At 41.6% G+C, this 14629-nt stretch overlaps 2 protein-coding genes across 7 annotated transcripts in view; one reads left to right on the top strand and one right to left on the bottom strand.

Moving 5' to 3' along the window:
• RASSF6 (Ras association domain family member 6) overlaps window positions 1–14629 on the bottom strand; it is a 67528-nt gene that overhangs the window by 22692 nt on the left and 30207 nt on the right. The gene's annotated exons all lie outside the window — the stretch shown is intronic.
• Window positions 11687–14311, top strand: LOC111929439 (interleukin-8-like). Its single transcript, XM_023927031.2, has 3 exons — window positions 11687–13143; window positions 13317–13452; window positions 14224–14311. The coding sequence occupies exons 1-3, from the start codon at window positions 13080–13082 to the stop codon at window positions 14309–14311; spliced, it is 288 nt and encodes a 95-aa protein (XP_023782799.2). The 5' UTR covers window positions 11687–13079.

The following is a 14629-nucleotide window of genomic DNA, read 5'->3' as shown; positions in this document are numbered from 1 at the left end:
CTTCATTGTTTTTTTTCTGTGGTAGTAAAAGCAATTTCCCAGGGAAAAAAATGTGCAGTAGCTATTAATAGTAAAGAGCTGCCTCTATGTAATGCCTCTCACTTGAGAACATGAATAAATTTAGCCTAAAACTTCCCCATTAGTGACTGAAGTATTAAAAACCTAAGGAATAGTGAAATCCATTGACAAGGATTTTTCCAAATGGTGACATGACTTTGAGTACCTGAGATACAAATACACCTGGCTTACAAAAAGAAGAAAAGGTTCACTCTGAAAATCACACCAGCCTTTCAGGAAAACCAAAAGCATTTGCAGACAACAAGTGGACCAGGAAGCACACTAGGAAATTTCTGCCACCACTTCCAAAGGACAGAAGTTCAAGCCTAGAGCAAGCACATGTGATTTAAAAATGTTCAGTGTCTCTCACTGAGCAAGGAACCTCACATAGGGAAGTAGTAAAGGCCTGTTTACACTGAGACACCCATTGGAGACAATTTAAAAAAAAATAAAATCAGGGATATGTCTCTAAAGCTCAGCTGCTATTGAAAGATGGAAGGCCAAGAGATTCAGAAAAGGATTTTCTGCTGTGCTGTAACTCAAAGGAAAACTTCTGTATTTTACCTTCATTGTTCAGAAATTATATGATTTAGATGTGAGTTTTATTTCTGTTTAGAAGACTTAGGAAAAAAATCAGACATGCAAAAAGGTCACAGAAAGTATCACAAGCTGAAACTTGTTTGCAGTCTGTAGTTGAGGGAGGCTGAAGGAAAGTATGTTGAGTCTTTCCTCCTTCAGTATTTCCAGCTAAATCATTTCACAGCCCCTCAAACTCCTCTAGCAATTTACCTTCATAGTCCTGGGACCTCTCCATGCATCCCCTCTTGCCCATGGGCCCAGAAGCCCATTTAAGCTTGGTCTTTGGCAATTTCCCTGGTTGTGAACTTGGTTGGAGGAGTGCTTGTGTTGGGCTCAGCCTGAGCTTGGAATTTGCCTGGCTGTGGAGGGCCCTGATCCGGGTGCCTGACCTGTCACTTGGTTTTCTGGCTCCACCTGGGATTGGCCTCATTGCCCTGAGCTTTCCTGGTGCTGCAGACTCTCGTTGAACCTGGCTGTGCTCTCTGGGTCTGCCAGGATCTCCTTGCTCAGGTTCTGTGGGAAGAAGCCTGGGCAGTGAGGTGCCCACCCAGCCTGCTGGCTTTGGGTGCTCGGCTCCCAGTCCCTCAGGGAGCAGCTGGTCCTTCCTGGGCCCCAAAATCCACCTGCTGGAACTTGCCCACTTGCTACAAACTTGAGCCCTGGCTCCTGGTAGCATTTCCTGGGGGCTGTCTCATGAAGAGGTAAAACCAATTGAAAATAAAAGTGGAAAAATTTGAATATTGCGATTCATGTAAGAGCAGGGGAGACACATAAAGATGCTTTCAAGTGAATTCAAGTGGATGCTGTGAATTAATTTCTGCTGTAAGTAGCAATATTCCCAGTTGGTACTCTGCAATAGCATCCCTTCCTTACTGGTGTCTGGGCATCTAATGCTTCATCCTGGACATTTTGAAGTGAAATATTTCCATGGACTCAGATCATGGAATGTTCAGATGCTGATTATATTCACCTCTTTCACACCTTCTGAAACAGAATCATTGAACCTTTGAAGCCCAAAGAATGGTGAACAATGCCCACAAGAAAGGAATGCATCACGTGCCAACAGGAAGTCTTGATAGTGTTTTTAACTTCAGGGATCTTGTTAATGTATGTGAGATGGAAGGAAAATTATCATATTACAGAAGAGGAAAGTGGGACAGGGAAATCACCTCGATGACTTCAGTGGGGTGAATAAGACCCTTGCAATCCCCAACAATTTGTTAGGTCAAATAATGCAGAAGAGAAGAGAAATAAATCATGCAAATCCTTCATTAAAGGATTGAGACCCGTGTAGCTTTAAGCAGGAAGTTCAGCTTTCAGGTGGTGTCTGTAACAGACACTACTATGAAAACAAAATGGGCTGCATTGAAACCAGTGTGTCACTGGTGGCTGAATTTCCTGGCTCTGAGGTGTGGAGTGAAATGGTAATCCACCTCAAATCTTTTTCTTGTGATAGTTTATTTGTTTATAAAATATGTTGAAGGTGAAATATATTGCTTGAATCCTTTCCAAAGGATTATAAGGCAGATCTGTCCCAGAAACAAAGGAAACAAGACACTATTTTTCTGAGTCACAAATTTACATGATTTCTTTTTAAAGGGTTAAAGTGTCTGAAACATTAAAGATAAGATTATGTAAAGATAAGATTATTGTTATAAGATAATTTGTGTTGTTTCACACAAAACTTACAGAATCATCCAGAATAAAGTTGATGTTTCTTTCAAGGTCCACACTTCCAAGTATACTCCCAAGCCCTACTTTTGAAAGAAAGAAAACCCAGTATCACTTACATTGTCCAAGGTCTGTACTACTTGTGTTTGAGAATTGTTCCAATTCCTTACTTAATTCATGTAATCCATGGCAATCCTCTACTCCTGTTTTTTCAAAATGCATATATATGTATGGAAGTATTAAAATATTAATCATGAAGTTCTCAAGGCTGCTAACTTTTCTCCATACTGGGGATTTAAGCATTTCTTTTTCTGAACCCCTAGAAATGATCCTGAAAGCCTCAATAACTCAAGACTGACTGGGAGACAGGCACCTTCAGTCTGCATGGAGACATGTAATTGTGTTGAGAAGTCAGGCACAAAGAAATAAAATTTCAGTCTTCAGCAGTAATTAATTTGCTCTGGCAGGACCTTTGAGAATGACAGTCTCATCTTTGATGAGGATTTGGCAAACCCTGGCTTTATCAACTATCCCAGAGTCACAAACCTCTGTTCCAAAGCCAGCAGCTGCACTGAAATCTCCGCAGCTCCAGATTAACACTTTAGGCATGTGGTTGTCTTTTCTCTGAATCTATCCATCTTCCAAATCATGCACATGCATTAAGTATCATTTTCTTGGATACTCCTTATAATTATGTTTCACTACGCACTTGCCTAAAACTGAAAATTCCTAATGAGTCCGTGCTGTCAAAGGCACACTTGGAAAGTATTACCTGGAAAGTATTGATAACTGCTTTCCCAGATACCCAACAACTTCAACTGTAACTAAAAATGTGAAAATCGGACCATTTATTTAATGGCACAGCTTTAAATATGAAAGGCCGGACTGTTAACTTGCCTGTGGAAAGTTAACATCACATTCCATAGCAGGTATCACAAATTGATTTGGAATGCTTGGGTTGAACCTCAGAGAAAATTCCTGCTGCTGGGCAGGATGATGCCCTGCTCTCCTGAGAGGGATCACCACGGCCCTTTCATTGCCACTGTCCTTTTGTGCGTGCCAGGGCCGCAGCGGTGACGCAGCGCACAGGGCTCCCGGGACGGCACCGCGGTACCGGGACATTGCAACATGATGCGGGGAGGGTTTGATTGTCTTGCTGGAACTCATTACCAAGTTCCTGCCTCCAAGAACAGGAATGACATGAAAATGGCCTTTGGATGTCCCAGCAATGAGTCACTTTGAAATGGGTGATGGCTGGTTCACAGATTTGAGGATGAGACCCCGAAAAACAGCAAAGGTGCAACGTACTGGCCTTTTGCAATTCCCCTGGGCAACAACTGTTCCCGTGCCTCCAGCCTGCTTGTTCTCCCTCTGTACCCTCGCAGTCACAGGCAGCACCACGCTGTAGCTGCAGCGCTCCAGCTGGGATAGAAGATGTACACTGGAAGTCATCCCAGTAGGGTGTGAGTGCTTCCTGAGCGGCACTGAGTGCTTCCCACCCTCACTGGCTGCTGCTGAGGCTCATGGATCCAGCGTGTTATCAGAGATATCCAGAGCTTCTTTCATTTACAGCCATTGCTGTTAGCAGGAACAGCAAACGTGACTGAACCCGTCATAAAATGAAGTGACCTGTATGTTAGTAAGGCCAGGTCTGTGATAAAAATAGCATTATGCCTTGGAATTCCATTGTGTTGTAGAATTAAATTAAATTAAGTATAATTAAATTAATTGTAAACTAATGGTGCCTTGGTTCATAAAGGCTGTAGAGCCATTGCCACTAATCCTTCAGATATTTTCTGCCAGCTAATACAGTGTCTCATGCTTCATGCAATGGATCACAGTAAATAATTTTTCAGGCTGTGCTGTTACACTAATTGAGACACACAGTTTTGGGGAAGCTACTCAGATGGTTTTATTTCTTTTCCAGTCCCGGCCTCTTCTTCCCACCTTTGCAGTGCAGCTTTTGCACCAGTTCCTCAGTTATTTCACCACCAGTGCCCTAGAGTCAGATTGTCAAATGGACCCACTCAAAAACAAAGAACTACCCTAAAAGCAAAATGACCAGCATTGAAATGAAAGAAACCTGTCTGTAATGATACTTCTGTCAGAAATCTCAGCCCAACCTATTCCCAGGACTCAGAGTCAGTCCTAGAAGTCCTCCACCTAAAATCTACTTTGACTGCATATTAAGGAGAAGCACTATTCCTTTCTGGGTTAATCTGTTGAAAACACAATAAAACAGCACAACAGCTGTAGATTTGGAACTGTTTTTGATTCAGAGAAGAAATAAAGACAAGCAAATAAAGGAGGGTTCTGAGGGACTCGCAATGGTGTAACATAACTTCCCTTAATGCTCTGCTTAAGGAATAAAATGTGATTTTTGGTATCTTCAGAAGGAAGGTGATTAGTTGTCTGAACTTCTGCCACTTGACTTAAGTTTCTTACTGTCAAAAATCACACAATTACTCAAAAAATGTGTTTAAAAACCAAATTGCTTTGATCTTATGCCTTCTGCTCCAGACACATGCTTTTCATCTGGAATTTATTTTGCTAAATGATTACCATGATGTTTGGCATTTCCTTTTGGAATGGGCTGTGAAAAGGATAGGACATGCAGTGGCTTATACGGAATTACAAGCATTACTTTCAGAGTGCTTGGGATGAGTTCAGACCATGACACACAACTTTGTAAACAGGGATCACAAAACACCCAATCCAGAAAGCACACGATGAAAAATTCTGCTGTGACAGAAAGCTTTGGACAGGATCTGACTGTCCATCATGGCAAGATTGCTTACACCAGAGCAACAAAGAATACAGCAGCTTTTTCATTCTGAGTGTGTATTTCAGGGCTTTGAAGGTCAATAAATGGAGCCTACCTTGAAAGTGGACATGAAAAATGAAAAGTTTCGATGAGGTTGCACAAACACATTCCAGAACTCATGTTCTGCTTCCTGTCCAATTCTGTACCTTAAAACGTAAGCTTTATTACTTAAAGTTTACAATAAGAAAGACTGCAAGTTCAAGAGTGATGCCCTTTCCCACATTTCTAAAATGTACTTCAGGATCTTGTGTGAAAGGTGAACAGTGACGTTCAAGCCAACAAGTGAACATCCTGCACATCTTGCAACATTAGATGGAAGGAAATTGTTTTCAAGCTGCAGTTTAGTAACCGTTCCTCGATCAAAACCACTGCCACATCGCACTTACTAAAGTGCAAATCAAATCCTTATGTACTGATAATTGCACACCGCCGCTGCTACAGAGCTGGAAATTGCTGTTTAAGACACTATTGCCTGAAAACTGTTTGTGTCCCAGCTCCTACAGAGCTTCCTAGGCCTGCTTTGCTCATGCAGACGTTTGTCACTCGTCATGCTCCATGTGCAGCCAGCACCAAAGGTGCACTCACCGCAAGAGAAACAATAAAGCTCCTGTGCAGCAGGAGGAGAGTTGGAGCCTCTGTGTCAATGAGCGGTGAGAGCCTTACTGGACTTGGTGGAACAGAACTTGGCCAAATGACTCAAGTAGAACAGTAAAACTAGAATACATCGGGAAAATTTTTTCAGGAGAGAATATTTAAAACCTCATATAAGACAAAAAGTACATGAAACATGAAGTCTAACCAAGAAGAAATGCTCCTAGGTGTCTTGCATTTCATATTTACTCTCTGACAGTCTATGAGACACTCTTCTGGAGGACATCTTACTAGCCAAGGAGTTTCTGTCTTCTAAAGTTGCCAGAACCCTGGGGATTTTGCAGGAGAGATAGAAATGTCCTCTAAACAATATGTGAAGAATATGTGTGATTGACAGGACGAGGCTTATGAAAGGCTGCCAGCTGGCAGCAGTCACACATGCCACTTGAGAAATTAAAATGATAAAACAGTAGCTGGAATCAAAGCTCATAATGACTCTTAGCAGTTTCCAAGCTCTCCTGTGTTCATTATGCTTTAGAGGAATGGGGAAGGGATATGTTTTTCTGTGGGTGATTAAACATTCGGCTCCATGCCCTGTGCTCATAATGGATGGTTTCCTGATTAACTGTACTGGCACTGGATACCTCAACTGGTCGGACCTAACAAACAGGTATTGTCAGACCTTCGGGAAAAAGGCGCCGGGGAAAATCAAAACTCCCTGCAAACCTACAAACCTGTAGGTTTGTATCCGTGATCTGCATTAAATATTCAGATGTTTGAGTTTGGGATCGATCACTGGTGTTCTGTGTCATGCAGCAATGCGGCTGTTTATGCCAAATAAAAGTGGCTCAGTTACTGGGTTCTAATCACATTGTTTCCTATAACAGGAAATTAACTCTATGCTGAAAGTAGGAGAAACGGTGATAAACAAGGGCAATTTCCACATTTCATTGAATCCAAATGACAAACACTTTTCCTCAAATGAAGAGGAGAATAGACCTGTAATTCAAAGAGAATCCAAGCCCAGAAACAGCAAACGCTGAGCCCTAATACTGAAGAGAGGGTAGGGTGGGAATGGCATAAGGAGAGTAGAACTTTTCAGAATTCAGAACACGCCTGAGGAATTGCTAAAGGTACAAACACACTTGCAGTTCTAACTGTGACTGATCTCGTTTGATGGTGGTTTGGTAAACATCAGGCTCAGAGACAGAAGTCAGTCATACAGAGATAGGATCTAGCTCTGGTGAAGAAGATTGATCTGGGTAGGAAGTAATTACAAATCACTACTTTAAACTGTCCAGTCACTTTCTTTTGAAGAGTTAAAGATTACCTTCATCCCTTTCTCCCAAAGCACCAGGGTGAATTGCAAATGCACTAGGAAGTTAGTGCGCAGAGGAGATATGATTCAGTGTATAAATACCAAGATAGGCAGAGATTTACACTGCTGAACAATGAGACTTTAAGTTTCAAGTTCGCAAAATCTGAGCTACTTTATATACATATAATGTTGCTTTCCTAAAGTTCTGTAATTCTACAAGCAATCTACAGAGGCTTAGAAGAGTATGAATTCTGCCTTTGTACCACTGGGCCTTTAAAAATCTATAGAGCTACCTGTGAGTGCTTGGAAAAAATTCAAGGTGCAAGTTCCCAAACTCTCCCTGTCACACAAGCATTCCTACACACAAGTATGTGCTGTTGCATACCTGTGAGGGATGGGAGAAGGCAAACAGGTCATGCCTGAAGCATTTGTTTGACCTGCTGCTAACTCATGATCAGCGTTACAAAATTCACAGGAGTTAAAGGAAGTTCTTTAAGGCAGGAATTGCCAACAAATCAATATAATGTAAATTATTCCCTGGGGTTTTCCATTTCATATAGGAATGAAACAACAGGAAATGAAGGAAAGAAGAGGAATATCCAGTGATAAGAAAAATCAGTTTGATTTCCCTGAAAATCACCTTTCAGTACAGTGTTCCCAAGCAGGGAAAGCAGATGTTGGAATTTGAGGCCAATGCACCTCCTTTGTCTCCTCATAGCTCTTGTGCTTTGCACCATCTCAGTGCCTCTGAGTTCAGGACCTTGTTCTCTTCAGATCTACATCCAATGCTGGAAGTGACTCCATTGATTTTAATTTATTCCTGATTTACACCTCTAAGGGGGTGTTTAGAATTGCAATGCCCATAGCTTAGCCTTGTTAATTCCGCTTTGCTTAAATCCTTGAACATACTATATCTTTGGAAAAGGTGTAATTATTTTATCCTCCTCTCCCAAGCAGGGGGAGAGACACCCTAGAACACAGGCTCCTAGTTTTGGGCCAGCTGAAGGGATGGATATAGCAAGGGAGGGAGCATAAGAAAGTGCTACTCCCAAGTATCTTCTCTGGTCCTTTCCTTATTCTCAACTACCCTTTCTGCTCAGTGCTGGAAGTCTTGGCTTTGTCACACAGAATAAAATATTTTCCTGAGTAACTCTTTTGTTCATGCATTGTAATGGGTTTTCAGTTACATATGATGATTAATTTAAAAAGGTATCTATCTAATAGGAAAGACAATACATGCTGATACCAGCTGCAATACTGGAAAGTCCCTGAGTAATCCAACTGCAATTAGTTTTCTTCTTAAAAATGCAACTAATATAATTAAACTGGTCTCTTTTGTTCTTTGCAAAGGTCGCTGCACGCTGAGTAGCCTGAACGCTCTTACAATGTTTCAGTCAGCATCCTGTCCATTTCTCTTTTTCTTTTCTTTTTTTTTTCTTTCCTTTTTTTCCCCCCAGTACTACTTCCCTTTCTGGAGATGATTTCATTTCCTATGCAATTACTACATACATGGGGAAAACCCAGGAATACACAAAGACAGATATTTTCCATCAAACTTGATCAGTTAATGGCTTTTGTTGTATTGTGGATCTGCCAAATGTCACAGAAAGGAAGGACTGCAATTCTGGAGTCCTTTAAAAAAATGTGAACCAAGTCCTGAGTTAACCAGAAATATTCTGCTGGACGCTCAGGGACTGCTGCAACAAAGCTCAGTGTCACTACTACTGAATTTTAGATGTACAGCTGCAAGCATGGAGTATTAAATGCACAGCACTAGGACCCAGGAAAGCCAGCAGGATGAACACTGGGAAATCAAGCTGGCTAACAGAAAATTCAGGAGAGAGAGAAAGAAGTGCTAGCAACAGGTTTAGGCGTGCTATTTGTAATTGTGTATTCCTGGAGCAGCTGCTTGTGCCACGTGCTCTCGAGACAGAACTCCAAAGCACTTCTCCTGCCTCTGAACCAGAGCTCTCACCAGCAGGGCAGATGTGAAAAAATCATTCACCAGCAGAAATGTTGCAACTGTGCTTCTCTGCAGCAAGAATCACGGGCTGCATGCAAAATACAGGAATAGGGATCATCATCTCCTGTGCTGTGAGGAAGTAATGCTGTGCTACAGCAGAGATCTGCCTCTCATCCTTGTTCGCAGAAAACTGTGCAATTTTATGACTAATTAATGCTCCTTTCTTAAACCATTCGCACAGTGACCTTTGTAACACCTGCCCAGTGCAGGACTGATTTGGCAAAGACCCTCCACTCCACTCCCAGCACTTCTAAAAATGAGCAAATGCTATTTCCATTTTTTTTTTTTAAATGAGGGTAAATATCAAAGCAGTTTCAGGAAGAGGGGAAGGAGGCAGCCACACAAATTTCAGTGAGCCTCTCCTGAGATGGAAGCGGCTCAGCAAAACAAATTAGGCTTGCAGAATTGCACATGAACTAAACAAAAGAGAATCCATCTTTTTGGACAGGGCTAATCAGAAGCTCATCAGAAGACAAATACTAAAAGTGAATCTCATGGTTATATTTCTAATTTCAGCCCTTTATTTTATATTTTTCATGTAAAAGTCATTCAGTGTGAAAGTTGGCAAACAAAATCTTGGGGAGTTTGTTGATATCTAATTAAGGAATAGTAGGGGGTAAAGACACAGAGTTATGGCATTTGTAACTATAATTAATTCTCTGACCCTCTCAAATCAGCCAACTTGCCTCAGGAAAGGTTCACAGTAGAGACCATCTCTCCACCAAAACACAGAGGACACTAGAGACCCCAGCTGCCAGGAAAAATAACACCAAGAAGTTGAGGTATTGCAGATCAAAAATACGAAGAGATTTGGCATACAGGGTCATAGAAGTGTAAGAAATCAAGAGGAAGAATTTGCTTAAAGGAAATCTAAAGTGAAACAGGACTATCCTTCCCTGTCAAAACTATTGCTCTTTCAAAAAACCCCCGGCGGGTCACATGGACTGACTCAGCTGCTCAGCAATTTTTAAATCATCTTTTACATGTTTGGATGTAAAATTCCAGGCATGAGGTGGGATTACTAAAGATAGTGGTGAACAATCATCTAGGGAAATGAGGACAAGGCACTGCAAGGAGCCCCCAGGGGAGAGAAATTCCTCACTGTTCATGTGAGCATAAGGAAATGTAAATTTCCTGGGCACTCAAGTCAGAGAAGGGCAGAAGCACACAGAAAATTACCTGAGAAACGAGTGTTTTCACTTGGGTACCTCAGCCTCTCTCCTGCCCTTTGTTTCCTAGAGTATAACTGATGTGGAAGCCTTGATTAGTGGAATTACTGAATCTTGGACAGGGACTGCTGGACCACACACCAGTGTCAAAAGCAAGAGCAGGACAGCCTGCGTTCCTGTCTGTCACATACTGCTGATAAGCATCAATACTCAGAAATCTTACCACTTGCTAGTGCTAAATGCCTTGGCACTCTCATGCCAGTAAAACTGAAGCTTCTCAATAACTGTATTTTTGACCCTTATGACAAGTGTTATACAGCTGAAGGATACCAGATGCTGTTTATGACACTCATAGTTAAGGCTTAGCAATGGCTTTCTTCACTCAGTGTGTGTGAGCTAGAATTCCAGCAGCTCTTAATTCACCTGCCTCATGTCTCCAAAACAAGGTCCTTTTAAATAAATTGGAACAAAGCTGCTCTCTTTGGCCCAGGTCACACAGAATTAAACATGTGACCCTTTCATTCAGAGTTCACCTCTTCTGACTTCCCTCTGTTATCACAGGAGCGATTTTATCTTTGGCGACTCTGAGTTTTTTTGCAGGCCACTCCTGAGCACTCTGCTCCCTACATCCTAAATTACAAGTCAAAGTGCAGCCTCCAGAACACTACTCAGTTGTTCCCACTGCTCCATATCAAGATTTGTTATGCTGTAATCATTGTGTTGTCTCTGATAAATGTAAAACATCCAAGCCCTTTCTTTTATATTTGAGTAGAAATACACAGAGCCATAGAAGAAACATCTGGTCTGTCTGGACCAAGAAAGCAGAAATTACATTTCCCTAAAACCGAACAGGCAGAAGATTTTGCACAAAGAACACAAGGGATAAAAGGTTAATTGCATATAGAGGACAGAAAGAATAACTTTTTCTTTGAAATACTGAATATCATTAGTGACATTAAAGAGGAATAACAGTTTCCTGGATTTATTTGGAAAAAGAAATCCACACTCCTTAGGCAATGCAATTCATCCTCCCATTTTCTCCTTGTATGCAGGCCAGAAGACTTTTCCATTGATGCTGTAGCTTGCATTTCTGTAAGCAGCTTGCTGTGCATGGAAATAATGTGTGAGGGGAAAATCAAAAATTCAGAGTTAGGAACAAAAACCCAGCCTGTCCTGCTGTCAGGCAACAGAACAGCGCTTTGTAAAAAGAGACTCATCTGGAGACATGATAAAGGCCTACAGAATTATGAAGCCAGTGGAAACCAGGGTTAAGGATCAATGTCTACTTCTTGTTATCCTGTAAAAGAATCAGGAGGCAGCAAGTGAAACCAGAATCAGACTACTAGGGAAAAGTCTGAAAGACACTTGATCTTTTCTTACATGTTCCTAGACACCTGCTGATTGCTATGGTTGAAGAGAACAATCCCTAGGCAGACCTCAGGTCTGACGAGCAAGGGCTCTAATTAGGGATTTATCTGTTTATCTGTTAGCTAATCCAGCTGTATTTACTGCAAGCTGTAAAGTGATAGGAAAACCAGATGCTTAATTCCATAGCTTCTGGAATAGCTACCGTTCAGTATTAACTAAGGCTATTTAGATCATATGCTCTAAGGCTATTTATAAACTACAGACACTGATAGATATGGTTATGGTAAGTGGAATTCAGTCTGGCATATGTAAATCTCTAAGACCTTCATGATCAGTCAGAGAAAAATAACCTCCATTCATTCATATCTGACCCTGTCCTTTGTTCCTTTGACTTCCCCATTACCTGGCAGAGGAACAGTAATGGCAGTCCTTAATGTTTAACCCAAATAAGGCCAACTTGTATTACAGTATTTGTCTCTGCTGTTAAATAAATGGTTGAACACCTCTGACTTTGTCTGAATAATCCATTTTTGTGATTCCATCTTCAGTTTTCTTTATTTTCATCATAATCGGAAGAAATCTTCTCTTTACAGGGTCAAATTTAAATTTGCACAAGTGCCTCATTTTATTTCAGAAGCAGAGTGCTACAGCAGTTTTTAGAATTTTCCTTTGCCCAAATTCAAAGCAGCAAATAACTTAGAAGTTTTTGCTTTAGAAGAAGCAGTCATCCTCAAGAAACAAAATCCACCTTAGCTCAGGCAAAGCAACTCATCATATCATATTTACATATTCTGTGTGTTCTCAATGGTACTACAGAGTCTCAGTGGTACTATTGCTTATTTTAGTGAAGCTGGATTTGAATTCACCAAAAGAATACTGGAAATATTTCTGATTAAGTTATCTCAGCATATAAAAAAGGGGTTTTTTTAATGTACACGAGTATAAGGACAAGGAGAGCTAGTATCTATAAATTTTAGAATTATTGGCTCCTACTTCTATCATGTCTTAAAATGGAAAAAATTAAAATTTAACTCCAAAGACACAGAGATGAAAAATCACAGAGCAAATGCTTTTGACCTGTGGTGGAAAGTCACAAGGAAGACACCAGTACAGATTAATATTATCCCAAGAAATTACAAACTCTCTTCAGACTCCACACACCTCAGTGCAGGGCAACTCTACATGTCTTTATTTCATCAAGTGCTTGCTACTGATGAGGAGCAATTCTGTGGTCATGAAGGGAAAGGGGCTTACCCACTCACCTGTGACTCAGTGCCCAGCAGCATCTCGCAGGTTCGGAGTTTCCGTGGGTTTCTGTGAGTGTGACCTCCCCGTGATGCCGGAGTGCCCCGGCTGACCCAGGCAGGATATAAACACGGCCGGTCCCAGAGCACAGGCACTTCTACCCCGGCATCTGCCAGAGCTCACTCCACCACACAACCAGGCCCAGGCCACACGAGGAAGACAAGCTCTTGCATCATGATTGCCAAGACTGTGGCTGCTGTCCTGGTCCTGCTCCTGATCTCAGCGCTTGGAACACGAGGTAAAGAAACCCTTCCTAAATCTCTCCTGTCTAATGGCCAGAGCAAACGCTGATGGGGGCACGCTGTGCTCTTACCAGTGCACCAAAGGACTCTCCTAATGCTGTTAGCAAGAAACCCCATGTTGTGCTTCCTGGGAAGATAGTGAAACACTCCACCTTTTTTTGTTTTCCAGCTGAGGCAGTGCCACGCTCGGCCATTGAACTCCGGTGCCAGTGCATAAGCACCCATTCCAAGTTCATCCTTCCCAAGTTCATCCAAAACGTGAACCTCACCCCCAGCGGACCTCACTGCAAGAATGTTGAAGTCATGTAAGTGTACATTGCAAAAGCTTCCTGATTACTTAACAAGAAGGAAGCGGATTTTGTTTTTTTTTTATTTTATTTTTTTTTGTGATAGCTGGCAGAAGCAGCTGCTCAGAAAGCAGAACAGCAACATTCCCTGCTCCTGCAGACGATGTGCTACGTGTTGTGAACTGTGTGCTGTTTTGCCAATCTCTACTTGTTAAACACGTGCAATATTTTGACCTAAATTCGCAGTCATCAGGCAGCAAATAACTTTCTAAAATACTGAAATCTAGTGGCTTGTGAAAATGCATGGAGCAATGCTGAGCAAGAGATCAAAACATAATTTTTAAGGGCTAGGTCAAAAAAATTGTCACACTTCTACTCAAGTCAATGAAAAACACTACCATTAGCATACAACTCATTCCAGTTGCATTCCAGAATTTTACTGTAAGTAACCAAATTCCCATGAACTGGGCAGTACAATTTCTGAGTTGAGATGGAAAGATTTAACTCTTCAGTGAAAGACCGACTCAAATACACAGCCAGTCGGGGAAAAAAAAGCAGTTTTGAAAAGTGGGAGAGTGCAGATGGTTTAATGCATCAAACAAACAGATATGAGGAGATACTTTTTCACTGCCATGAAAAAGATCCCTTTATATTAGACTACAGCCTCAGTTCATACAGCTTAAAGTGGAACACGTCAGTGCATGCCTAGAATGAAGTTATGAGAGAAAGGTGGCATTGCCTTGGATTTCACTAAATTGTCCTTTTCCCTTCCTTTCTTCCCTGTTGCAGAGCTACCCTGAGAAATGGCAGAGAAGTGTGCCTGGAGCCCACTGCTCCCTGGGTGAAGCTGATCATCAAGGCAATTCTGGACAAGTGAGTCATTTCTCCTCAATAAGCACAGCTTATTGAAAACCGGTATTTTAATTGAACTACCAAACAGGACGGGCAGAAGTGCTCCAAAATTCTGTCTCCTCAGGCGGTTATTACCTTCTGTGTTCACTAATTGTGACAAACGCTGTGATTGCTTTGAGCCTTAATTACAGCATTAGCTATTGAAGCCTCCCTGTGCCACACAGGTCTGGCAAGGTTACCTTCTGCACAAGCATTTTGAAAACCTGCAACACAACTGCTCAGAAAACCCAAGCATTAACTGGTTTTCTCATGCTTGCAATGGTAGAAAGCAGCAATCAGTTTT

Source organism: Cyanistes caeruleus, chromosome 5 (genome assembly GCF_971803275.1).
Source record: "Cyanistes caeruleus chromosome 5, bCyaCae1.hap1.1, whole genome shotgun sequence".
Taxonomy (NCBI): domain Eukaryota; kingdom Metazoa; phylum Chordata; class Aves; order Passeriformes; family Paridae; genus Cyanistes; species Cyanistes caeruleus.
This window is presented reverse-complemented; position numbering and strand designations above follow the sequence as displayed.

Coding starts and splice junctions, on each gene's coding strand:
- LOC111929439 (XM_023927031.2), top strand. CDS start 13,080: ATGATTGCCAAGACTGTGGCTGCTGTCCTGGTCCTGCTCCTGATCTCA. Junction 13,144..13,316: donor CTCAGCGCTTGGAACACGAG/GTAAAGAAACCC, acceptor TTTGTTTTCCAG/CTGAGGCAGTGCCACGCTCG. Junction 13,453..14,223: donor TGCAAGAATGTTGAAGTCAT/GTAAGTGTACAT, acceptor TCCCTGTTGCAG/AGCTACCCTGAGAAATGGCA.